The 24,780-nt window shown below is 40.0% G+C and overlaps 1 protein-coding gene across 2 annotated transcripts in view; it reads right to left on the bottom strand.

The window, feature by feature from the left end:
- Positions 1–24,780, bottom strand: part of LGI1 (leucine rich glioma inactivated 1) — a 36,097-nt gene that overhangs the window by 10,630 nt on the left and 687 nt on the right. For both annotated transcript variants that reach the window (XM_004020043.6, XM_012102587.5), the window contains exons 2-4: positions 24,597–24,668; positions 6,141–6,212; positions 5,969–6,040 (exon numbers count right to left, since the gene is read on the bottom strand). In XM_004020043.6, coding sequence (XP_004020092.1) covers positions 5,969–6,040; positions 6,141–6,212; positions 24,597–24,668 — 216 coding nt within the window. The remainder of the gene's footprint in view (positions 1–5,968; positions 6,041–6,140; positions 6,213–24,596; positions 24,669–24,780) is intronic.

The following is a 24,780-nucleotide window of genomic DNA, read 5'->3' as shown; positions in this document are numbered from 1 at the left end:
AAACCCTGTTGTGAAAGGGCCAAGTCCGCCAGGGAATTCCCTAGGAGGGTTCCTTTAATTTTTTTTTTTTTCTCCTTGGCTGCACCAGGCCTTAGTTGCACCATTAGAGGTCATTTAATTACAGCATGTGAACACTTATTTGTGACATGTGGGACCTAGTTTCCTAACCAGGGATTGAACCTAGACCCTTGCTTTGGAAGCTTAGAATCTTAGCTATTGGATCACCAGGAAAGTTCTCCTAGGAGGGTTTTTGAAAGTGTGTCTGCAACTAAGCTCCATTCTCTAAGTCCTGATTCAGAATCTACCTAAGAAACATCCTTTAAAATACCTAGGAAACTGCCCAACTGAACACCTAGCTGCCTTGAGACTGACTGAGAAGGGTCAAGCATTCCTAATGGCAGGCAGGCTTTCCTTCCCAATGGAAATGATGACCATTCCCTCCACTTCGGGCTTGCCTGGTGGTTCAGCTGGTGAAGAATAAACCCGCACTGCAGGAGACCTGGGTTCGATCCCTGGGTTAGGAAGATCCCCTGGAGAAGGGAACGGCTACTCGCTTCAGTATTCTGGCCTGGAGAATCTCATGGACTGTATAGCCCATAGGGTTGCAAAGAGTCACACACGACTGAGCGACTTCCACTTTCACTCCACTTTGGTGTTTTCGTGGTTTACCTGAGAAAACCTCTAATTATGGCTTATGGAACCTACTGGAAAGTCTTCTTGCTAAGGCAGACCAGACTGGCTCAGACAGCACGTTTGTTTCAGTGCCACTGGGCTCTGCTGCTAAGAAAGCTTCGCCCACGGCCATCTGGGGTGCTCCCAGCCTCCCTGCAGTGCAGCTTCTCAGCTTGAGTTGGTGTCTCACTGAATTTGCAGTACTTCAAGTGCAGTTATTTTAATTTCATACAAAATGTTTAAAGGGGATAAATACACTGCAGCATTTGGAGTCCTGATCCAGAATCAGTAGAGGTTAGGCAGCGAAGCTTAGTTTTTTCCTACATGATGGTGTTTGCTGCATACCACGCTCTGTTCCAGGTACTTCACATCGAGTAACTGGTCTAATCTCCTGTCAGTCTTAGAATCTAGGTGTTCCTAAGTATCTTATTATTTTCCACCCCTATTTTTACAGATGACTGTTATCACTTCTGTTTTACACAGAAGAAATTGGAGGCACCATGAAGCTTAGTGACCTGCCTGATGTCCCAGAGCTATTAATGGGTAAAGCCTGGCTTTGAACGCACGCAGTCTGGTGGCAGAGACAACCTCCTCAGCCACTGTATCCCACTGCCCCCTATACATGCTTGTCATTGTGAAGGCTGAAGTGAGGACATCCTGCCTGATTAACTGGGGACACATGGATGCCCTGAGTTTGGGGACTGCATATATGTCTTTTGCACCTCCACATTGCAGAATAACCAGTAGGTGCTTCACGACATGTATAGATCAATGACAATTTTCCCCAAATGTTTTTATACATACATGCAAACAAGCCTGCCTCCACTGGACCTTAGCCACCATGACACTTATGCGATGCCCAAGGGAATCATTACTAGAACATTGTGGGTGTTAACAGAAACCACTACAAAATGTTTAGAAATTTTGCCGTCATTGGCCATAAACTATTTTTTAATTCATTTTTCCCCTGATTTCAGAAGTAATACATGGTTACCAGAAAAATTCAAACCTTTCTGAAATATGTGAACTATTCAAACACTCAAGTTAATCATGTATACTATTAGGACAGTCATTTAGAAGAATCAAGAGAGGCTCTCGGAATTTGACAGGATTTGTAAGGACTTAAATATAAGGAATTCTCTTTTGGGGAGGGATTTTTCCAAAGGAGAGGGGAGTCTGTATAGTAAATTTTAAGTTATCTTAAAATGTCTCTTTACAAGGCAAGTCTACTGAGATAGATGTATAAGAAGATGAGGTAAGTTCATTGCTTCTTTAGGAATGAACTGAATTTATATCAATGCTCACAAGTTCCCTTGGAGCAGCTCTAATGTTAAGCCAGAGTGGGAACTAGTTGGATCTAAAAGTGTATGTCTACTCTTGTACATACTACAAAAGTACATACATATTCTACACACTATTGAGAGTATGTTACGTGGCAGCCTGGATGGAAGGGGAGTTTGGGGAAGAATGGATATATACATATATGTATGGGTGAGACTTGTTGCTGTCCACCTGAAACTATCACAACATTGTTAATCAGCTATATTCCAATACAAAATATTTTTTTTTAGGCCAACAAAAAAAGTATACGTCTAATTCCAGCTAATTGCATTTGGAGACCAAGAGTGAGGGTAGGGCTCCTGTCTTCAGGATCTTCTCTTCCTTCCCCATTTGTGTTTGCTTCTCAGATCATGTCCTGTGGAAGGACCTGCTGCTGCTGCTGCTAAGTCGCTTCAGTCGTGTCCGACTCTGTGCGACCCCATAGACGGCAGCCCACCAGGCTCCCCCATCCCTGGGATTCTCCAGGCAAGAACACTGGAGTGGGTTGCCATTTCCTTCTCCAATGCATGAAAGTGGAAAGTGAAAGTGAAGTCGCTCAGTCGTGTCCGACTCTTCGAGACCCCATGGACTGCAGCCTACCAGGCTCCTCCGCCCATGGGATTCTCCAGGCAAGAGTACTGGAGTGGGGTGTCATTGCCTTCTCCGTGGAAGGACCTCGCCATTCATAAAGCTCCCTGGTCCTTCTATAATTGACACGGTGGAGACGGCACTAGAGGTCTCATTAAAGATCTTGGAAAACTTCTGGCTTTTACCAGTACTAACTGGGGAGCAGTTTAAACTCAGGGCACACCTCTGAATTCTCATTTGCCAATAGGGTTAGTGTCTGCCCTGTTTCTCTTTTTAAATTTATTTTTAATTGGAGGAAAATTGCTTTACAGTGTTGTGATGATTTATGCCATACAACAATGCAAATCAGCCATAATTATACGTAAATCACCTCCCTCTCAAGCCTCCCTCCCTTCCCTCCTTCTCACCCTTCTAGATTATCACAGAGCACCCGGCTGGGCTCCCTGTGTCATACAGCAACTTCTCACCGGCTATCTGCTTTACTCATGATAGTATAGATATATGTCTATGCTACTTTCTCCATAACCCTCCACCTTATCTCTTTCATAAGGTCATCAAGAGACTGTAATAAGGTCTAGAATATGAAAAGCTTTGTAAACTCTTCCTGTGGGTTAGAGGGCAAGGTGATAATTATTTGCTACTTGAATGATTGCCTTTAATTGAGAAGACTTGATCTGAGGAGGAGAAAAGTGCACTTTGAAACCTAAAATCTTAAAAAGAAAATTAATGGCTCAAAGAAATGTCAAATGTAGGTATAAGTGGTTAATAATGGAAAATGAACTTGGTGTGCTGAATAGTCAGAGGGACATTTGGGCTTTAAATCTCCCCTATCTCTTCTTGAAAGGAAAAAAAACAGGTAAGGAGAAAAGAAAAAAGGAAGGAAGGAAGTACCCCTGGAAGAACAGCATAATTAGAAAGGAGGACATGATGTGGGGACCAGGCACTCAGAGAGGAAATATCTGTCTGATTCCTCTTGCTAGACGGAGCTCTTCCAGGTTGGAGCTGGATTTTCTTCATTTTTGTGTGGCACATCCTAGAGACTATTTAGGATGAACCATATGGCAATGCCTTTTTTGTAGCTCGAAAACAGTCTCTTTTTGGCACAGTCACTGAATCAACCTAACTATTTGATAAAAATGCAAGAAATCTAAGGGTCATATTCAATCAACTTTGACCTGTTCCCTCCTAACACCTCCCTCCTACCTCCAGCACCTGGTCCCACATGATTTCAGTGGGGCTTCCCTTTCATTGTCTGTTTGATCCTTAAAGATTCATGCCCCTCTCTTTGAGGGCTGCATTATGCTTTCACTTGAGCCTGAAAATTTCTAGACATAAGTACATGATGTACCAATGCCTCCTTCTTATACTCTTCACACTTCTAAAGAAGGGGCCTCATAATGACCCAAATTTATATCCATTTCATTTGATGGACATAGTAAGCTCTAGTCAAACAAAATGGATGTTCTTCACAAGAGTGTTGTAGAAATTTTTTTCTTCCTCCCTTTCCTGCCTTCCTTAACTTTCCTCTCCTTTTCCCTTCCTTTTTCTCTCTTTCATCCTTCCCTCCCATTCTTTGCATTCTTCCCTCCAGATGAGGTAGGCCTTTAGGCTGGAGAGTAGACACACTTGAGTGAACTGAGGGTCATGGCAAGGCTCTGTCCAGGTTTCCAGAGAGAACCGTGGGGTCTTATGTTCTTCCTTCAGCCCCGCGTGATGCTCAGCCATTAGTCACAGGCCGTGTTGAATGGATTTATGTGAATCAAGTAGATCTCAGGTTGAAGTCATGAGTTTCCATTTATCTGTTTTAGTCTGAAAGTTCAAGCTTGGTGGCGTTTGGCTCTATAATCAAATGGCACAGCATTCCCATGATACACAGCCAATTTTGCAGCACTTACAACATGATGTGAAAAGCAGTGTTGCTGTTTATTTTATAGACAATATTTTCCTCATCCTTTTAAAAAGACTATATACAGAAGCCTTGAAAGGTGTAGTGATTTTGTAAAATACATAGGGCCATCAGTTCCCTATTGCTGCAAATCCAAGTAACAATAAAGATAGGAACCAGCAGAGACAGCATGTGGAGAAGGCAATGGCACCCCACTCCAGTGTTCTTGGCTAGAGAATCCCAAGGACTGGGGAGCCTGGTGGGCTCTGGTCTATGGGGTCACACAGAGTCGGACACGACTGAAGCGACTTAGCAGAGACAGCATGAGACCATGGGACACCCTAGAAGAAAGGCTCAAAGGGCAGGCATTTTTACCTGCCTCGTTACCTGATACCTCCTGGGGTCTAGAACAGAGCTAGAAATGAGCTACTGTGAGGCAACAGGTTGAAATGGACAGAATGACTGGGATGCTTAGATGGCTTGCCTCTTTATCTAACACTAATGAGATACATATTAGGAACTTGAGAGATAGGTATTGAATGGATGAATAGCCACAACAGTTCAGCCTTGGAGTTGATGTTATCATAATTCCCTAACTAGTCAGTTTACTTGTCATATATCCCCTCCAAGCTTCTGTTTCCTCATTTCTAGAGTGGGGGTTAAAAAATAAAATGGGGGTTATTTTGCCTATCTGGCAGGATTGTCGAGATAATTAAATGAAAATTTATGTAAAGTGTACTGACCGTTGTAGCAGTAGACACTCAACAAATGTTGGCGCCGTTTCTCCCCATGTCCTTCTATTTTCATTAAAAAACATGTGTGTGTGTGTGTGTAGGGTGTAGTTGAAAATAAGAGAGGTGAGTTATTCAGTTCATATCTGGTTTCTCAGGCATAGCACTGTGCCATTCCAGGCTGATGAGAGGCTCTCCTATGCACTGCAGGGTGCTCAACAGCACTGCTGTTCTCCACTCACTAAATCCCAGTTACATCCCCTAGTTGTGACAACTAGGAAGGTAAAATTATTTCCTATTCAGAACAACTGATGGAGCTCTAATCACCCACTGAATAATTAAGTATTTTACTCCTAAAAAAGTTGTTTAGGTGCTGTGTAGATGTGGCCTGTGGTTCTAGTATATGTTTAAATGTATATGAAATCAGGGCTTATACAGAAAAAGAGAAACAGCAAAAACTATATAATCAATTCATGAAGTTGAGTAATGATGCAGTTAATAAAAACATTCTTTCATTCACATAATTTCCTTGCATTAGGATATTTTCCTAATTATTGTTGGTTGGGCTAATGTTAATAGGAATGGGTTTCCTGGACACCTTGGCTGAAGACAGGGAGAAAAGGCAAGTGCGCATGGAGAGAAATCATTTGGGTTTCTTAAATTTTCATAGATACCCATAAAGTGGGTTATCTATGATGAATATTAACCACAGATTATCGAACTGCATTGTCCATTGGCAAGCTCAAAATGTAATAGCAAAGTTCATACTTACAGGTGAATTAAAGACTTTAGTCCTCGGAAAGTATGTCTTGAAATGGACTTGATGTTGTTGTTTTCTATGAATCTGCAATAGGTTATAATATTTTTGGTCAGACAGCTGTAGAACCTCAGAGCCCTTGTCCTGTATCATTACATTTTTTAAAAAAAAAGGTTATTTTACTTACAAATACTCTAGATGTGGGAGACCAATGAAAGCATCATCACTGATCACATCAAAGGAGTTCGATGTGAATAACCTGCCCAGAAAAAGTACACAGTGAAAACGGTTAAACTGGCAGATTGTCAATCTTTGCTGCTTTTATCTCTCAGAGAAATGAGTGGGAGTTGTGCAACAGGAAAATGTCTAGATGCCTGCCTTTTACAGTGTTATTTATTCAGGTAATTTTTGTAGCTTTTTTTAACCGTCAATTATCTCATCAAACACTCAATGAGGGGGTGCCTTGTGCCCCACTCCTCATAGGGATGAGTGTCACGTGCCCTGGGTAACATTTTGAGACACAACCGGGCAAGTATGACAGTCAAAGCAGCCAAATCAACATGTTGCAGGTTTCCATGACAAAGACACCAGCAGAATCTTTCCCTCTTGCTCTGAAACTTCTGTCTTGCATTTCTTCCTAAACTATAATCCCTGGAATGATGTTGGATTCTCTTCTATCCCTTCTCCTTCTAACGTTATAGCTTTACTCTTAAATGATTCACTAGACTGTGAAGTCAACATTATCGAATAAGTCATACATATTAGATACCCAGAGTTATTTAAAAAATTCAAATTTTTATGATTTCAGCCACAACTTTGGCAATTCTCTCTTCTTACGTCATGGTTCTGGGAAACAAGAAAATTGCTCAGCCTTACTCCAAGGTAAGCTACCATCCAAAGTTTTCCTTAGGTTCCAGATTTTCATTTCATTCTCTATCACTTCAGTTAAGTTGCTCAGTTGTGTCCGACTCTGCGACCTCATGGACTGCAGCACGCCAGGCTTGCCTGTCTATCACCAACTCTGTAGCTTGCTCAAACTCATGTCCATCGAGTTGGTGATGCCATCCAACCATCTCATCCTCTGTCATCCCCTTCTACTCCTGCCTTTAATCTTTCCCAGCATCAGAGTCTTTTCCAATAAGTCAGTTCTTTGCAGGTGGCCAAAGTATTGGAGTTTCAGCTTCAGCATCAGTCCTTCCAATGAACACACAGGACTGATCTCCTTTAGGATGGACTGGTTGGATCTCCTTGCAGGCCAAGGGACTCTCAAGAGTATTCTCCAACACCACAGTTCAAAAGCATCAATTCTTCAGCGTTCAGCTTTCTTTATTCTTTTATTTTTTTAATTCTTTATTCTTTTTAATTTATTAAATTTTTTGTTTAAAAATTTTTAAATTTTATTTATTAAATTTTTATTAAATTCTTTTTAATTTAATAAATTTAATTTTAAAAAATTTAAATTCTTTATTCTTTATTTCTTTATTCATTCTGTATAGGCAGAATGATAGAAGGGGGAGGATGAAATAAGGCAGAAATAGATACAGAGAAATATCTCCTATGTTCACTGGCTTGCAAACTGTCCTAGGGACTTAAAAATCGCTCACTTCAAATTACTGCAAAAAATGACTTCTAACATTAATGCTCCTTATATTGAATCAGATGCAAAACAGAGTACGATATGGATATAAGTGGCCAGAATTAGCCCATACATGTCAGGGAAATAAAATAAAATGGGGTTTTTGCTAAAATTTTTATCTGCTCATTCATTGCTTATGCCTAGCACCTATAATAGTGCCTCTCCCATAGTGGACATTGAATAAATATTTGTTAAAGGGGAATTTACTTTACATTAAATTCTGGTTATCACTACATCATTGGATTTAATGTTCCTTATAGCAGGGACTTATCCTTATTGATTTTTTTGTCCTCGGTCCTGAGCACAGTTCCTGGCTGAAAGCTATCTGCTGAACTAGTTTTTAAAGATCAAAACTTCTGGCTAAAAGTACAACGATATCCAAAAATATGGGTGAATCTCATAAACATAAATCCAGGGAAAGAAGCCAAAATGCAATAAAGTACATCCTATATAATTGCTCTTATATAAAGAAGAAAGTGAAGGTTGCTCAGTCGTGTCCGATTCTTTGGGACACCATTGACTTGCATAGCCCATGGAATCCTCCAGGCTAGAATACTAGAGCGGGTAGCTTTTCCCTTCTCCAGGAGATCTTCCCAACCCGAGATCAAACCCAGGTCTCCCACATTGCAGGTGGATTCTTTACCAGCTGAGCCACCAGGGAAGCCCCAGCAAAACTGATCTATGCTGGCAGAAGTCAAGATAACATTTACATCTTGGAGATGAGAAGAGAGCACAGAGGAAGTCTTTGGGGTAATGATAATGCTTGGTTTCTTGACCTGGGTGCTGGTTACAAGGGTTGTTCACTTTATAAAAAGTCATGAGGAAAGGGGTGGGGTGATAAATAGGCAGAGCAGAGAGGAGTTTTAAGGCAATGAATATACTCTGTATGATACCATAATGATGGATGCATGTCGCTATACTTTTTCCCAAACCCATAGGATAAACAGCACCAAGACTGAACCCTAATGTAGACTCTGGCTGATCAAGTAAGTTCATCAGTTGTAACAGAGATAATACCATGGTGGAGGATGTGGGGGATAGGGGAGGCTATGCATGTCCTGGGGTGGGGAGTCTATGGGAAATTCTGTGCCTTCTCTTCTATTTTGCTGTGAACCTAAAACTGCTCTAAAAAATTAAGTCTTAATTTAAACTTTAAGTCTTTAATTTAAACTCTCAAGATGTACACTTAGGATATGCACACTTTTCTTTATGTAAATTTTATTTTAATAAAAAGTTTTCTTATAAAAGCTAAAACAAATCCCTCTGGCTAAGATAATATTGAATGCATTAACCCTTAGATTCTAAATTCAATTGTAGTTTTCTGTGGACAAGGATTCCATGGGCAAAGATTTGTAAATTTATACATACATTCTAAACATAGTCGGTCGAACAGCCTATCCACTTTATTATCCTGTGTATACTTAAGACTTAAAAAGATCCTGTTCCATAAACAGGGTAAAATGCCCATCTTTAATTTTTATCGGTTCCTTTAGAAAGTTTGATTTCAATATCATAATTTGTTATTGAGCCAGATATGTTAAAGAATCCCATAGTCCTTGTTAAAGGAACCTATGTCACCCCACCTCATCTTGATGTACAACAGACCTGGGGCAGACCTGTGTAGCCATGTTTTATACCTCATGACTTCTATCACATTTCTTAAATTATTAGAACAAGAAGGACTCCTTTTCTCATCCAGAATAGCTGATCCTGAGATCGGTCAGCATCCCACGGCCCAACTAGTCTGGTTCAAAAAGGCGAGTTGGGCTAAATATGAATCCCTTCTTGAGAATTTGGAATCACAGAGGTGGAGCCAGCCAGCAGAGGAGCTGAAGGAGGAAAGATGCCTTAGGGCTGAGTCAGCTCCACAGCCGGAAAGCTGTGCAGGGCGCACCGAAAGAGAGCGGAATGTGGAGGAGACCTCACAAAGGGCTGCGTGTGTGAGGCTGGATCAGGGAGATGCCCAGATCTGTGTTTGATCCTAGACCTGTGCTTCTCAATATTAGCTTCACTTGGACTCACCTGGACAGCTTCATAAATACTGTTACCGTGTTCTCACCCTCAAGGATCCTGGTTAATCTGGTTAAATTCTGTACCTGTGATGTGGCCTGAGCATGGGATGTTTAAAAACTCCCCAGGTATCTCTTATATGCAGCCAGGGCTGCATATGGTAAACTTTCTGGTCAGTTACAATAGCCTTCCTTTACCTGTGGTGACCAAGGGGAACTCTGCTGCTCGTAGCAGGTGTGGCTGGAACGGGAGTTCTGATACACAGAGATGTCATAGATTGCCCCTTGCCCCTAACTACAGGTAGCGAGAGTCCAAATTCTATACTGTAACTCAGATGTGACGACTGTCCTCACAATTGCAGTACATGGAGGGGTGGGTGGGGATCAATGTATTGTCTGAACAAACTCCTTACCCTGAGCTCCAAATCAGAGACCTCACCCCATAGATTTGCCAAACAGCCATCCTGTGGGTTTGTGCAGGGATAATGTAGAATGTGTCCTCTGTCCCTGGGCCTGTGGGAACATTTGAGGTCTCTGACTCTTTCTTCTTAGGAAGGGGAAAAGGCAGGCATGTTCCCTAGAATGCTGGTGGAGGTGGACACAAGGCTGCACCTTGACCTTTCTGTATCTTAGCCATCAGTCTCATGAATTCAGTATGAAAACAAGGGAGTATATGAAGGGTGGGGAGGATTGTTTCCTTTGCAACCAAGGCAATGTATGTTTCCTTACCAAGAAAGATTTAAGACCATACATAGATCAATCAATTGCTCAGTTGTGTCTGACTCTTTTGCAACTCCATGGACTGTAACCTGCCAGGCTCCTCTGTCTGTGGAATTTTCCAGGCAAGAATACTGGAGTGGGTTGCCATTTCCTACTCTAGGGGATCTCCCCGACCCAGAGATTAAACCTGCATATCTTGTGTCTCCTGCATCGGGAGGTGTATTCTTTACCACTAGCGACACCTGGTATGTTTCCTTGCCATGAAACAGATTTAAAACCATTCACATCAACTATCAATTCCATGCAGGCAATAGTTCATTCTCTAAATCATCATTGTTGCCTCCACAATAACCTGTATTTCATAAAATGCTGCTGCATTTTCTTACTGGGGCTTTGAAACAAGTAAAGTGGTAGAGTAGGTGTTAATAGCTGTTTGACAGGAACAAACTGTGGCCTAGAGGGCTGTTAAAAGCTTTGACCAAGATCATAAGACAAGATCATAAGACCCAAGACTCCTGGTCTACTGCCCTTTCTACCCCTTGGGTGGTCTCTCAGTATAGGAGCCGAATCACATAATGACACAACATTCACATTATGACAGACAACTATAATAACACTACTCAGCTAATGCGGATTTAAGAAATCTCATTAAATTGTAATTCCTTTTCTTAAAGGAATTAATCAAAATAAGTATCCTAAAACTCACAGTAAGATTAAAAACTTATGTTTTTTTTTAAATCAAGAATTTAAAAAGTCTAAACTATCACAACATTGTCAAGCAGTTATACTCCAAGTTAAAAAAAAGAATTTTAAAAATATGAATGCAGTTTGGTATATTCTGCTTAAGGATACTATAGGCTCAGTGTAAAAATTCTGGAAAACTCAGAAAATCTTAAAGAAGACAATAAAAATGACTGTCACCATACTACCCAAAGATATGAGTATATTATACATAATATCTATGATATATGCATGTATATATTTATAAAATTTATAAAATTAGAATAATAGTTTTTATTGTTCTGTGTCCTCCTTATTTTTCCAAGAACAATTTCTTATGACAAATTTTCAATATAAAATGTTAACAGATGAGTAAGTCTTATATTATAAATATTTCAGGATTTAACTTTTTTGTTGTTGATTCCAGTTTTCACTGTTATAAACACTACCATGACTACTCTCACATGCAAGTATTTTCCCATATCCCTATTTCTTTCCTTAGAGTAGACTTATGATAGATTTTTTTAAGCTGGCATTGTTGGATTATACATGGTTTTTATGTCTCTATTTATTACTAACTTGTTTCACACTACATATTCAATTCTGAATATAGAAATGCCTATTTATCACATCCTTACCTATAGTTAGTATTATCACTTTTGTTTCTTTTTCTATGAAATCATGTCCTTTGACCATTTTTGCTGCTTTCTAAGCACCTTTTATTTATTAAGATATTACCTATTCTTTTCCTTTCTTATATGATGCTGAATGTTTCCCTACTGATTATGATTTGCCTTTTGAATCATGATTTTTAGCATTCAGACATTTTACATTTCTAACAAAATATATCAATGTCTATTACATATTCTTTCTTTGCTCTAATTCTTAAAAAGTTTCTTCTTACCTTGATATTAATGAAATATTACTCACTGCTCCCTCTATAACTTTTCTTTTTTAACTCTAATTTATTTGGAGCTTGCTTTTATCTATGATGTGAGGTAAGACACTGCCTTGATTCCTTCCTAGATATTCACTCAAATTTGCCAAAGCCTGTCATTGAATAATTAATGCCCTTCCCACTTGTGTGTACATATTCAGTTCAGTCAGTTCAGTCGCTCAGTCATGTCTGACTCTTCGCAACCCCATGCCAGGCCTCCCTGTCCATCACCAACTCCCGGAGTTTACTCAGACTCATCTCCATTGAGTTGGTGATGCCATCCAACCATCTCATCCTCGGTCATCCCCTTCTACTCCTGCTTTCCATCTTTCCCAGCATCAGGGTCTTTTCAAATGAGTCAGTTCTTCGCATCGGGTGGCCAAAGTATTGGAGTTTCAGCTTCAGCTCAGTCCTTCCAATGAACACACAGGACTGATCTCCTTTAGGATGGACTGGTTGGATCTCCTTGCAGTCCAAGGGACTCTCAAGAGTCTTCTCCAGCACCACAGTTCAAAAACATCAATTCTTTTGTGCTCAGCTTTCTTTATAGTCCAACTCTCACATCCATACATGACTATTGGAAAACCATAGCCTTGACTAGACGGACCTTTGTTGGCAAAGTAATATCTCTGCTTTTTAATATGCTGTCTAACGTGGTCATAACTTTCCTTCCAAGGAGTAAGCGTCTTTTAATTTCAGGGCTGCAATCACCATCTACAGTGATTTTGGATCCCCCCAAAATAAAGTCAGCCACTGTTTCCACTGTTTCCCCATCTATTTCCCATGAAGTGATGGAACTGGATGCCATGATCTTCGTTTTCTGAATGTTGAGCTTTAAGCCAACTTTTTCACTTTCCTTTTCACTTTCATCAAGAGGCTCTTTAGTTCTTCTTCACTTTCTGCCATAAGGGTGGTGTCATCTGCATATCTGAGGTTATTGGTATTTCTCCTGGCAATCTTGATTCCAGCTTGTGCTTCATCCAGCCCAGTGTTTCTCATGATGTACTCTGCATATAAGTCAAATAAGCAGGGTGACAATATACAGCCTTGAAGTACTCCTTTCCCTATTTGGAACCAGTCTGTTGTTCCATATCCAGCTCTAACTGTTGCTTCTAGGGACCAGGGAAGCTGCATATAGATTTCTCAAGAGGCAGGTCAGGTGGTCTGGTATTCCCATCTCTTTCAGAATTTCCACAGTTTACTGTGATCCATACAGTGGAAGTGAGAAATAGATTTAAGGGACTAGATCTGATAGACAGAGTATACATATTACTTCCTTCAAAAATCTGCTATTTTATAGGGTTTTTCCAAAGATGAAATCTTGAATTTACTTACTATTCCTACTGTTTCCTAATTAATTATTTTATATGCTAATTATTTATTTTCTCTTGAGTTCCTTAGAAGAGGTATTGTTTCATGCTCAATTCATATATTTTTATTCTTTCTGATTTAAAATGAAAGTATTTAGAAATATGACTTTGCCTCTATTTAAAGCATCCAGTAAGTTTTAATAAGTAGTCTCTTAAAATTGCATTTTGATTTCAAAAAGTATTTAGAATAATATTCTTAAAATTCCCTATTGATGATATTTTTAAAATGTTTTCATGAGTTAAAATTAACATTGCCCTGGGACTGAGGAGGATGAGATCTGTAAAATGCCTGCTAACCCTGAGTTCCAGTTTTTCTTCTGACTACTTGCATTCACCTGTCTGTAGGAGTGGGTCACATCTCTCTATAAGCAATAAATGAACACCAAGGCCATCAGGTTATTAGGAGGTTCTTGGATGAAAAGCTAGGATCAGAAGCACTTAATTCAAAAGGAACAGAGAAGTGTGTGATAGGGTTAGCATGGAGGTTGGTGTGCTGAGGTCAGCAGTAGAGGAGAAAAGGAAGAAGCAGAGGATCACAGAATGAGGATCGAACTACATGAGAAGGAAGTCAAGGCTGAGGCTGCCCAATGTCCAGCTGGGGGTCCACAAGAGTGAAATGATTGGGTAGGGACATGTGTCGATGCCAAGACTGAAGGGCTGCTAAAGCAGTTTCCTGCCCTGGCTTCACACCTCTTCTAGGGACCAGGAAGGAGCACCCTGAAGAGGGAATCACAAAGCCTGAGTCTTAATTCCCACTTGGCCATAAATCCTCCGTGTGGCCTTGAGCACATCACTTCTGCTCTCTGTATTGTCAGATGAGGGATCTGAACTAGATAACCAGAAAGATATGCGAGTCTGGGCTTGTAGAGCTGCAGGCTTCATTCATGGAGGAATAGGCATGGGCTCTGCATGAGGAGTGGGAGTCTTGGGTAGGCAGGTCTGCAGATGGTTGAATGGGAAGAGTAAACTTGCTGGAAAAATCTCCCCTTGTCTCAAGCCAGACTGGCCCCCTGGCTCTAATGACACTCCTTCAGACTCCCTTTAGTCACTTGTGACATCTTAACTCCCATCAGAACTGACATTGGCCACAAGTGGTCTGCATCTTGTCTTACAGCTCAAAGCAGATTCTCTAGACTGTGGAGGGGGGATGCTTTAGGGGGCTTTCCCATACAATCCCCGCTCTGTAAGGGCTGCTCTGGATGAAGAAGAGTGAGCAGCCAGCCTCAGGCTATCGCTTAGAGATGGCATTGATTAGATACAAAATAGAGAATCTGGTTGCTAAGCTCGTAGCTGCCACTTTTATTACGTACATGATACATCAAGCAGGTAAATCTATTTCTTCATCCATTAAAAGAGGAATGGTAATAACAAAAAGACTTCCTGGAAGATTCTGAGAATTCTGTGAGATAATATATAAGAGCATCTCGTCAATGCTTCTGCCAAAGAGTATCTCAGCAAACAGCCCAGACATAATATCAGAGCTGGAAGAGCTGTTAGATCTAGTGAAGAACATTAGTTACGCGGAGAGGGAAACTGAGGTCCAGTGAGACTGTCATCTGCCTAAGAGAACTGTTATGAGCCTCATCTAGGGAGTTAGGCAGCTATGGGCAGTGTGTGCAAGCACATTTTGTCTACATATGTGTGCCTGATGTTTATATGTGCATTTACATGTAAATGAGAGAGCAAGACGCGCACGCTACAGTTGTTAGAGATTTGAGGGCACAGCTGGAAGGGCTGGCCAACTTTTTAGAACTGCCTCTGCTTAAATGATTCATACCTTCTAGTTGTTACTAACATTCTCCTTTATTCAAAAGAACAGGGCTGGTTGAATGATAATTAATAACAGGCTGATGATTCACTTCAGTTGAATGCACACATTCTAAGTGCATGTGCCACGTGAATAATTTTATATTTGAATATATTAAAATAGGCTCTTAAACAGGAAAGCATTAAAATGGGAAGCATCACATATGAGCACGTTATGTTCTTTTGACTCTCAACCTTGGAAAACATTTTCAGTGTAACTCAGAGAACCCTTAGGTAGCCCTCTTCTATCTGGATCGATGGAAAATAACTTTAATTTTGCTCCATGTAAATCTGAGAGGGGGGGCAGCCTAGAGAGAGATGCGATTCAATTCTTCAGTTTACAGGTGAGGAAAGCAAGGACCACAAAGTGAGTGACTTACTCAAGGTCACAACTTTTAACAGCGGCAGGACCAAATCTAAAATGTAGATTTTAGATTTGCAAGGATTCCCTGGGGGTATATTCTTAGCCTGCACTTTTGAGCATGGGTTTGATTTGAGCATAGACCTACCCCTCTGGTTTTATAGTTCATCACCTTTCCTGCCAGAAATAATCAAAAGTTTTCCTTTCTAGGAGTTGGCACAACTAGTCACAGCCCACCCTCCCGATGCAGTTTATATATTTGGTCTGTATTTCCCTGCTCCTAAAAAACAAAGAAGGGACTTCAATTTTTTTTAAAGCCTATTATATGCCAAACCTCATCTTTATCAGATTGCTATCTAGGAACTCATTTAAATCCTCCAGTGAACACTATAATGTAGGCTTTATAGTCTCCATCTAAAATACAAAGAAACCCGAGGTGCGAGCGGTAAAGTACTTTGAAGCTTGTAACTGGCAGAGCTGGTATTCTGTGCTCAGTCATGATCTTTCCCTGACTGGTAATGGTCAGGGGCAAGGCTTTGCTTCCTCTTTTTAGTTCCAGCAGATCCCAGATCTGCCACAATCTAGGTTAGCCTTGCCTTGTAGTTCCCAGAGTGTGGGGAACACAAGGCCTTCATGAGATTGGGAGGTTTTACATGAACGACAAGAGAGGAAAAAAATCAAACAAATTCATGTAAATTGGGTAAGTGACGTTAACTGAGGTTCCTAATTACGGGAATCTTCCTATCCGTAAGTAAACTGAGACTCTTCAAAAGGGATTTAAATACACAGTATCCCTATCTTATTGATATTGTGACCCTTTTATCATTGAGTTTAACTACAATGAATATACCCAGGAAAATGCTGGATTAGCCATCTGAGAAATAGCTTGAGGCAGCCCTCTTAAAACAAAAATAGTGAGAGCATAAATTCAAGTTTAGGGGGCTTTTTCCTGTTGAACGGGCTGCAAGTGATAATGCACTTACTCTGAAGGATGAAACATCCACTGGGAGGTCCCCAAAGAAGCCATATGTGCCACACACGCTGCTTGATCAGGTGGAGAGCTTGGCAGTGAGGCACATTCAAAGATAATCACACTCAATGAATCCACACTAACAAAGCTGTCTGAGTCACTCCTTATATGGAGACAGATGGTTTAATGTATCCTTTAAGATGACATTCTTTCTACCTGCCTAAGCTCTGCTAGCAAGCCTCTCGAGAGCAAGGTAAGGTATTCATAATTAAGCTAATAAATAAAATGAACACCAAAAGTGCAGATTCCCAGTATCCTATGGGAGGTTAAGAAAAGGAAAACAACAAAAAGAGATTCCAAAGGTTTTCTAAGCCAAGGTGCATTGGGAGTAGCCAAGCATGAATAGAATGGGCAGTTTCCCAAATTTTTTGAGCACAGAACTTTTTTTTTTTTTCAGGACATGTGTTCCACAGGACACAAGATGAGAAAACACTGGTCTAAGGTATAACTTTAAAGTATATAAGTTCTTTGTCATTTGCCCTTTTCTGTGTCTCTGTCCCTCTTTTTCTTAAAGCTGGGAGACTAGAGCCTACACATACCAATGAGAGCTGAATCCTAGGGATACTCAATGTTATTGCCAGCAACGCTGCCACCCTTTCAAAGGGCTTTTGAAACTCTTTTTCAGTGATTGTCTCCAGGGATCAGGACACAGTCCTCCGAATATCCTCATTAATGGCAAAGGTTGACCCTCTGAGAGGGGGTTTGATTTAGGGAACAAAACTGTGCAAAGTTAAGCCCAGCTATTCATGTTCAAGAGGAAGTAGACAGATGTAGTTAAAAGTGAGGATGTGGGTTTAAACTCCGACTTTACCTCTTCTGAGGGGTGTGACATCACAGAGGTTACCTAACTTCTAGGACTCAGTGCTTCATCTGCAAAATGGACATAATCATACTTCCTCACAGGGTTACTGTGATAATGAATAAAAAATGAGACAGATAAAGTGCTTACTACCAAGCAATACAAGTGACAAATGTCCCCTAACAAAGCTTTGCCTGGTTTTATTATATGACTTGCAAACTAGCAATGAAGACAATTCTCAAAGATCTAGAAATGTTTGGCTATAGAAGCAAAGTTAGGAAGAATCTCTGATCTCCTGTACGGAATTCTTATATATACAATTTATTTGTATATATAAATTCTAGTCTGTTTATTTTTTAAAGGCTCAGTTTTTTTTGTTTTTTGTTTGTTTGTTTGTTTTTGTTTTTTAGGATTTTCTTTCATGTGGACCATTTTTAACGTCTTTACTGAATTTGTTACAATTTGCTTCTGTTTTATGTTTTGGTTTTATCCTGTAAGATGCATGTGGGATCTTAGCTCCCCCACCAGGGATAGAACCTGCACCCCCTGCATTGGAAGGTGAAGTCTTAACCACTGGACTGCCAAGGAAGTCCCCCATAAAGGCTCATTGCTTTTTAATCACATTTTACACAGGTCATCTTGCCATTTAAATGGCCTCAGCAATTCCTTCCCAGTCCTTGCCCTATAGGAGGGATATTGAAACACTGTTTTATCATCAGCCACCATGGGAGGTCCTGATAAAGTCCCAGTGGACCTGCTTGGGAAATTGGGAACCACAGTATTATTCTACTAATAATTTTATAATAGCCAATTTCATAATGTGAGGCTCTTTCATTGAACAATCTAATTTACTGGTTTGTTAGAACTGATACAATAAATTTTGTCCATTTCCTTAACAAGGTCATTTTCTGTATTATATTAAAGTACCCTGTTTGTAGAACAGAATATAATAGCATGTTTAAGCAGAAAGAAACGTAAGTTAATTGAACATGAAGATCTCAAAAATGCCAGTTATGTGTGTTTTGTTTGGTCTTTATTCTGTTCAATAATCTGCCTCCAGATTTCTGCCTTCTTCTGAAAATTAAAAAAAATATGACCCATCTTCATGTAGCACATTCTCATCAGCAACCATCAGTTGGAGCTGAAGACTAATTTTTAGATAAGACATGTCTTCTCTGGTTTACCCCAGTCACTACCACACCCTATTGTCTTATACTCAACTGTTTCTTTGATTTACCTTATCATCCCAGACCCCATTGGGCATTTGAGTTTGAGAACCATGTTTTAATCTATCTCTGGTATTTTATACACATAAATCTGAAATCCAGGGATACTTGGTCACACAGTCCATTACTGTCTGAACTGTATTTCAAAACCATGTCTCCTGATCTCTACTTCAGGTTTCTCTCCATTTTATCAGAGAACTACTCATCCTAAGACTGGCCAGTGTTAATTATTTTTAATAAAACCTGACATGTTTACAAAATATGGTGCCAGTTGTTTTTTTTTTCATGAGTGAGAGGATTCTGCTTCCTCTTTCCCCTCTCATTCTCAGAAAGGTAAATAGTTCACCTTTCTTGTGAGAAGTATTTGAAGAAAGATTTCTTAGCAAGTTCTGATGCAGACTTAGTGTAGAACAATGAAACTTTAAAGCTAGCATTGTAGGCAAACCCAGCCTATACAATCAGATGCTAATCTGATGTTATGGTCATTCAAATTAAAGTGATTTTCAGAACAAATAATAAAAGCTAATGTTTATTGAGTTATAGGAACTGTTCCGAGTGCTTTACATGTATTATTTCATTTAATCCTGACTATAATCCTGTATAACAGGTACTATGATTATTGCTCACTTTGTATTAATAGATGCAGGTAATGTAGCCTCTATCAGCCATAAGCTCAACAGTGGGCAAGAGTCAACATCATCACCAATCAACCGAGTACCATTTTGAACAAAATGAGAGAGCTTATCAAGACTACTTTATCATACCTTTGAATACAGACAAGATAGAATTTACCTTTTCAGGGCTCACCTCCAACTTGGAGCTGCCATGTCAAAGCAGGGAGGGAGAGCTGTCACTCACTCATTTGTGTGTCTCCCACAAAGCCCAGTGCTGTGCCTGCTGCACAGTAGAATCCCAAAAAGTTTTGCTGAAATGGGAGGCCTCTGCTTTCATTTTGTCACTGCTTGCAGCTATACAATGAATAAACACTTGTTTTAGCTAAGACACTGTAAATAAAAAGGAAACTATCTTTGTGTTCACAAATTTGGTTTCCATCTTAATAATGCTTAATTAGCATCTTTCTTTGGATGTCCTATCAGACCAGATAAAGGGGGAGTTTGACCTTTCACAGGAGAGAGGCTAGTCCAACCTGAGAGACAACCAGGGCGGCAAATAAGAGTCTGTGCTTGTCAAAGACCTAGAGGAAAGCAGAGGGAGACAAAAGGGATCCAGGCAGTGGGTCTAAAGAAAGATTCTGGATGATTTGTCTTTTAAGTTCGGGTACACTGGAAACATCTGTTGAAGAAGTTTGACATCATAAGATCATGAGCAAATGCCTCTTCATACTTTCTTTGGTTCAGCCCACATTCCAGACCTCCACACTATCGGCTTGCGTGAAATCTGATCACGTATATCAAACAAAAGGAAGTGTGAACATGACTGGAACTACTGATAGGAAGACAGAAGTCTCGTATAAAATCTATGAAAATATGACTTGAATTCAACAAATATGTAATAAGCAGTCTTAATCTAAGCTTATAACATCCTTTCTAGGACTATGGCTATTGAGAACCCTCTGTTAGAGACAAGGGCAGATACAAATAGCTCTAAAAATGATGGGAAGAATTAGAAACATCAGAAAGTCTATAGAACTTGAGAAAACAGAGGTCAAGGAATGAGGTACTTCAGGCTGGCATGGATGGAGCTTGTGGTGAGTGTGTGTGTGTGTGCACATGTGTGTATGTGCTATTGATACTATGAGAGATGACCCTAGACAAATAGCCAAATTCTATTAATACCAACTCAGATGTTAGACGTTTCTCTGTTTCTAGGGAGCCATTAAAGGCTTCCAAGCATGAGGGTATCAGGATGAGATCTGCACTTCAGGAAGGTAATGCTAATGGAGGTGGGGAGGAGTGGGGTCCAGAAGCAGAGGGACCAGTGTGACACCTCCCCCAGCAGTCTGTGAACAGTGACTGCAGCCTCAGTTAGGATCATGGTCCCAGGGTCAAGAAGAGATGGCAGATTCTTATGCGGTTTGATGGGGGGCTTTTCCTGTTGAAAGTGGACCTAAAGAGGTAACTCCTAACTTCCCTGGTTGAATAATTGAGAGGATGAAATACACTTTCAGAGAAAACATTTGTAATACAGGGCTGTGTGCACAGTAACAACAATTCAGTAAGAAGTTAAAAATCAGAGCTATGGGTCACTGGTCAGATTATAGACAAAACAGCCCAGATGATTGAAATTTTTACTTCTTGGTCCATTGTAGGCCATCACCTGGGCACTAGCCAAAACATACTCATCCACAAGCACTAACTCCTCTAGAAGCTGATAGGTTTGGCTTGAGTAATCGTGAAGGTCATGAAATGTTTCTTAACACTTGTCATGTAAAGAGGAATAGATAAAGAGGCCAATCACTGTGAAGGTGATATAGGCTATGGACATTTTTCCCTGGACAAATAATATTTTTAAGAACTAACTGATAAAATTATAGTAAGGATGGATGTATTATTTGTCTCGTTCATGCTGTTTACTTCTAGGTTTTTTTGTTTTTGATTTCTTATGAACTATATATTTATGTGTTGATTAATAAAAGAAATGATTATATCCTCCCCCACACCACCACCCACCAAGGGATCAGTTCTATTGCTTCAAACAAGATTAGACTTCATTGGAATAAATAGAAAAATTTCCAGCTACCTTGAATTCTTATATAAAGATTTTATGTGTGTGCATATTAACCAAACCCTGTTACTCCCTGCAAATATAACTCTCTGAAGAGTTCTATTAGATAGCTTTAGTTTATTAAAAATTTTATGAACAAATGGCAATGTGTTCACATTTTATACTTTTAAATTTGAATTTTACTTCTGTAATGAGCCCATATCATTGGGGATTTTAGTCTGTGGTTGAGAAGAATAGGGCTGTCCAGTGTGAAAACACATTTCTGTAAATTCCATTCACTACAAGTACCACTCCCTCTCACTGAAAGCAAACTAGAATGAATAATCATTCCCATTGGTTAAGTTTCACAGCAGGCCTTTGGAAAACATGAATGAAATTACATTTGCTGGGGAAAGATTTTTTTGTTTTTGCTGTTGTTTAAAACCATAGGTGTTTTTAAAAATAGGCTCATATAATTAATCTGATGAAATTTCATTGGATAATTTTATTCTTTCTCTCCTCTCTACAGAGTGTGGGCTTTTGTTTTTCTTGTTCTCTGACACACATTGCCAGCCACGGCCTACCAGGATCTTCTCCCCCAGAACGTGTAACTTAAGGAGGCATTGCGTCTGTTTCCCTCAGTACCCCAGGCTGACATTTCACAAAGTACTTTTCATCATGACTTCTGCAGAAGGTCTGAAAAAGCATTTGGGGCCATAATGAAATTATCAGATTTTTAGGGTGGGTGATGGGAATGGGTCTTTTATTTTTCTTTTTCCACAACTGAGCAAGAAACCAACTGCCTTTGGACATCAATGGAGCAGAATTGATTCAGAAGTTTATCTCTTCACAAACTATGACAGGTCTGTTTGGTAATCTGCGGTCACAAATGCTATTAGAATCCATTGCAAACCCCAAGCAATGGCTGGTGGGATCCAGGTCTGGTCTGATGGCAAAGGTCATGCAAAGGCAAATCAGACCCCTGGGTCTCCATGTCCCAGTGGGGAGTTTTCAGGGCACTGGATGGCCCCGTCCCACAGAAGAGCTCTTTGTGTCCATGAACCATGCATTCCCACCTCTGTTGTGATTATGGCATTATTCATACTTGGGGCCTTTTCATTTATTTCCTCCTCGGTGGAAATGCACTTATTAGACCCTTTCCCAAGGACAGGAAGAAACAGAGAACATTGGGCAGGAAGACTGGGGAGCAAAATCTTGAGGAAACAGAATCCTGGAGATTAGAGACAAACTTTGACCCCTGCCATGTTGAGTTTAGCCAATGTGAGTTAAGTAAGGACATCCAGGGCAAAAATTACTCGCCCTTTTGTTATTTCTGAAACCTGAACTGCTTTTAGAAATAAGGGTTGGAATGTTCCATAGGAACTCGGAGCATGGAACGCAGGGGCATGGCACACACACTCGGTGCGGGCTATTTAAAAACCAGTTCCTTGGCTTCCCTCTGTGATTCTAAATACGTGTAATCACATTACCCTGCAGCAGCCGGTAACTATTTCTATAACACTGTCCAGCATCTGTGCTTGCTGAGGCTGGGTCCACCCAATGGAAACAAAGTGGAGAGATGCTAACTGATGAGGTTGATCAATCCAGGTGTTCTGTGTCACAACTAAGAACCATCCAATGTTGTTAGTAGCGTGTGTCAAATGACACTTCTTGAACTGATCTATTTAATTATCCTGAGGAGAGAGAAGTGCCTTAGCCCATCAAAAGGATGCTTTTAAAATGAGCCATTTATGTATTTGACAAATAATAACATAGTCACAATTGATCACTTTCTCACATACAACCAATTCCTATCCTATGAAAGGATCCCAGCATTGACAACTTTGCCTCTTTTTTGAACTTGTTTGATGTACTAAACAAACTAATTTGTTCATTGCCCTAATCAACTATTAGCTGTCAGTCAAACAGATAATCACTTAGGAAATATTCTACTCAATTGGTAATCATTCAAAAAGACATTAGCTAGAAGAAGGACATTAGTCAACATTATTACATAATGTCAAAACACTTGATCAGGTTTGCAAAATGGAATAGCCAAATCAGTTTGGGGATTTCATATAGACAAAGCAATAGATTGCGTGATTTTTCTAGCTTTTTTAGCTTCATGCAAAAAGTTAAAACCCTACCATTTATAAAATGTGTAACCACTTGTCATATCCTACGCCAAGCATTTTGTCTACTTAAATCTCATTTATTTCTGGTGACAACCTTTCAAAGTGTCATCACCTCCATTTTACAGATGAGAAGACTGAGGCTCAGAGAGATTTAGTCATTTGCACACGATTACATGTCTAGCTTCTAGGGAGTGGTGGAGTGAGATTTACATACAGGTCTCTCTCATTGCAAATCCATGCTATTTGCTTCTCTGTATGTAAAACTTCAAATAGCCAAAATGGCCAAGTAAGGTAAGAAAACAAAAACCCTAAAACAAACAAGCAAAAAAACTTGAGTCCTGGATCATGCAGTTAAGATAACCACAACTCAGCTGATGGACAATTGGCTGATTGCCCCCCCTGGAACCGGTAATGACAAGCCATTCTGTGGCCTGACACCTGAGCACCAGGGGACCTCTTGTCCCCTGTGCAGTACTGCTCTGAGAACTAGCACTCCAACTGCCAAACATTACATATGAGAACAAGTTATCCGTGTTACATTATGCCTGTGGAAAGATCTGATTTCTTAGTCAAATATTATTTTTTTACTCTTTTCAGACATAGATTGAATATGTGGTTCCCTCATGGCTATCTCAAAACACACAGCAAAGACTAACCCTTTGCACTATCCTATATTAATATTTTCTTTCCCTTCTTATAAGGAGACGAGTTATAAATCAGGTGAGATTAGAAAGCAGTCACTCAAGAATGAATATTTTTAAGGAATTACCTAGAAAGAACTGAGATTTTTCTTCCCCACATGGTAAATCATACAGAGTAGCAGCCTGCCCCAGGTCCCCCAGGACAACATCTTGAGCGCATATGTTATGCTGGGTTCTGTATTGACTAATTTGGAAACTCCAGGGTAAAATAACCAAAGTTCCCAAGTCAAAAATGAAAGTAAAAGGGGAGAATGAAGTGAGGATCACTGTTACAACATTCCAACAACTTCACAAATAGCCATGAAAGTAGCCGGCATTACAGGTTAGCAAATTTACCATTGCAAGCATCAACCTGCACTGTTGGCATCAGGTCGCAAACAAGCCCATCTACCTCTCACGTTACTGATAATTCTTTTCCTCTCCAGAAATATAATTACATTTGACAAAATTAATATTGAGATCATTTTACTAGAGGGCTTATCTAAATATATGCTATATTAAAAATAGTCATGATATAAATATTTCTCACAAGAGCTGCAGCGATGGTGTGAATAAAAAACTCCCTTCGGAGATTTCAGTAAAACCAGATCTCACAAAGGATCTGAAAGAAAACAAAACAACAAACAGACACACACAAAGAGACACACACACACACAGAACACAGAACAAACCTTATGTTAATCCGATTTAGCAAAACAGTCACTATTTGACAC

Source organism: Ovis aries, chromosome 22, assembly GCF_016772045.2.
Source record: "Ovis aries strain OAR_USU_Benz2616 breed Rambouillet chromosome 22, ARS-UI_Ramb_v3.0, whole genome shotgun sequence".
NCBI lineage: Eukaryota > Metazoa > Chordata > Mammalia > Artiodactyla > Bovidae > Ovis > Ovis aries.
Note: the sequence above shows the minus strand (reverse complement) of the source record. Positions and strands in the feature narration are given on the sequence as shown.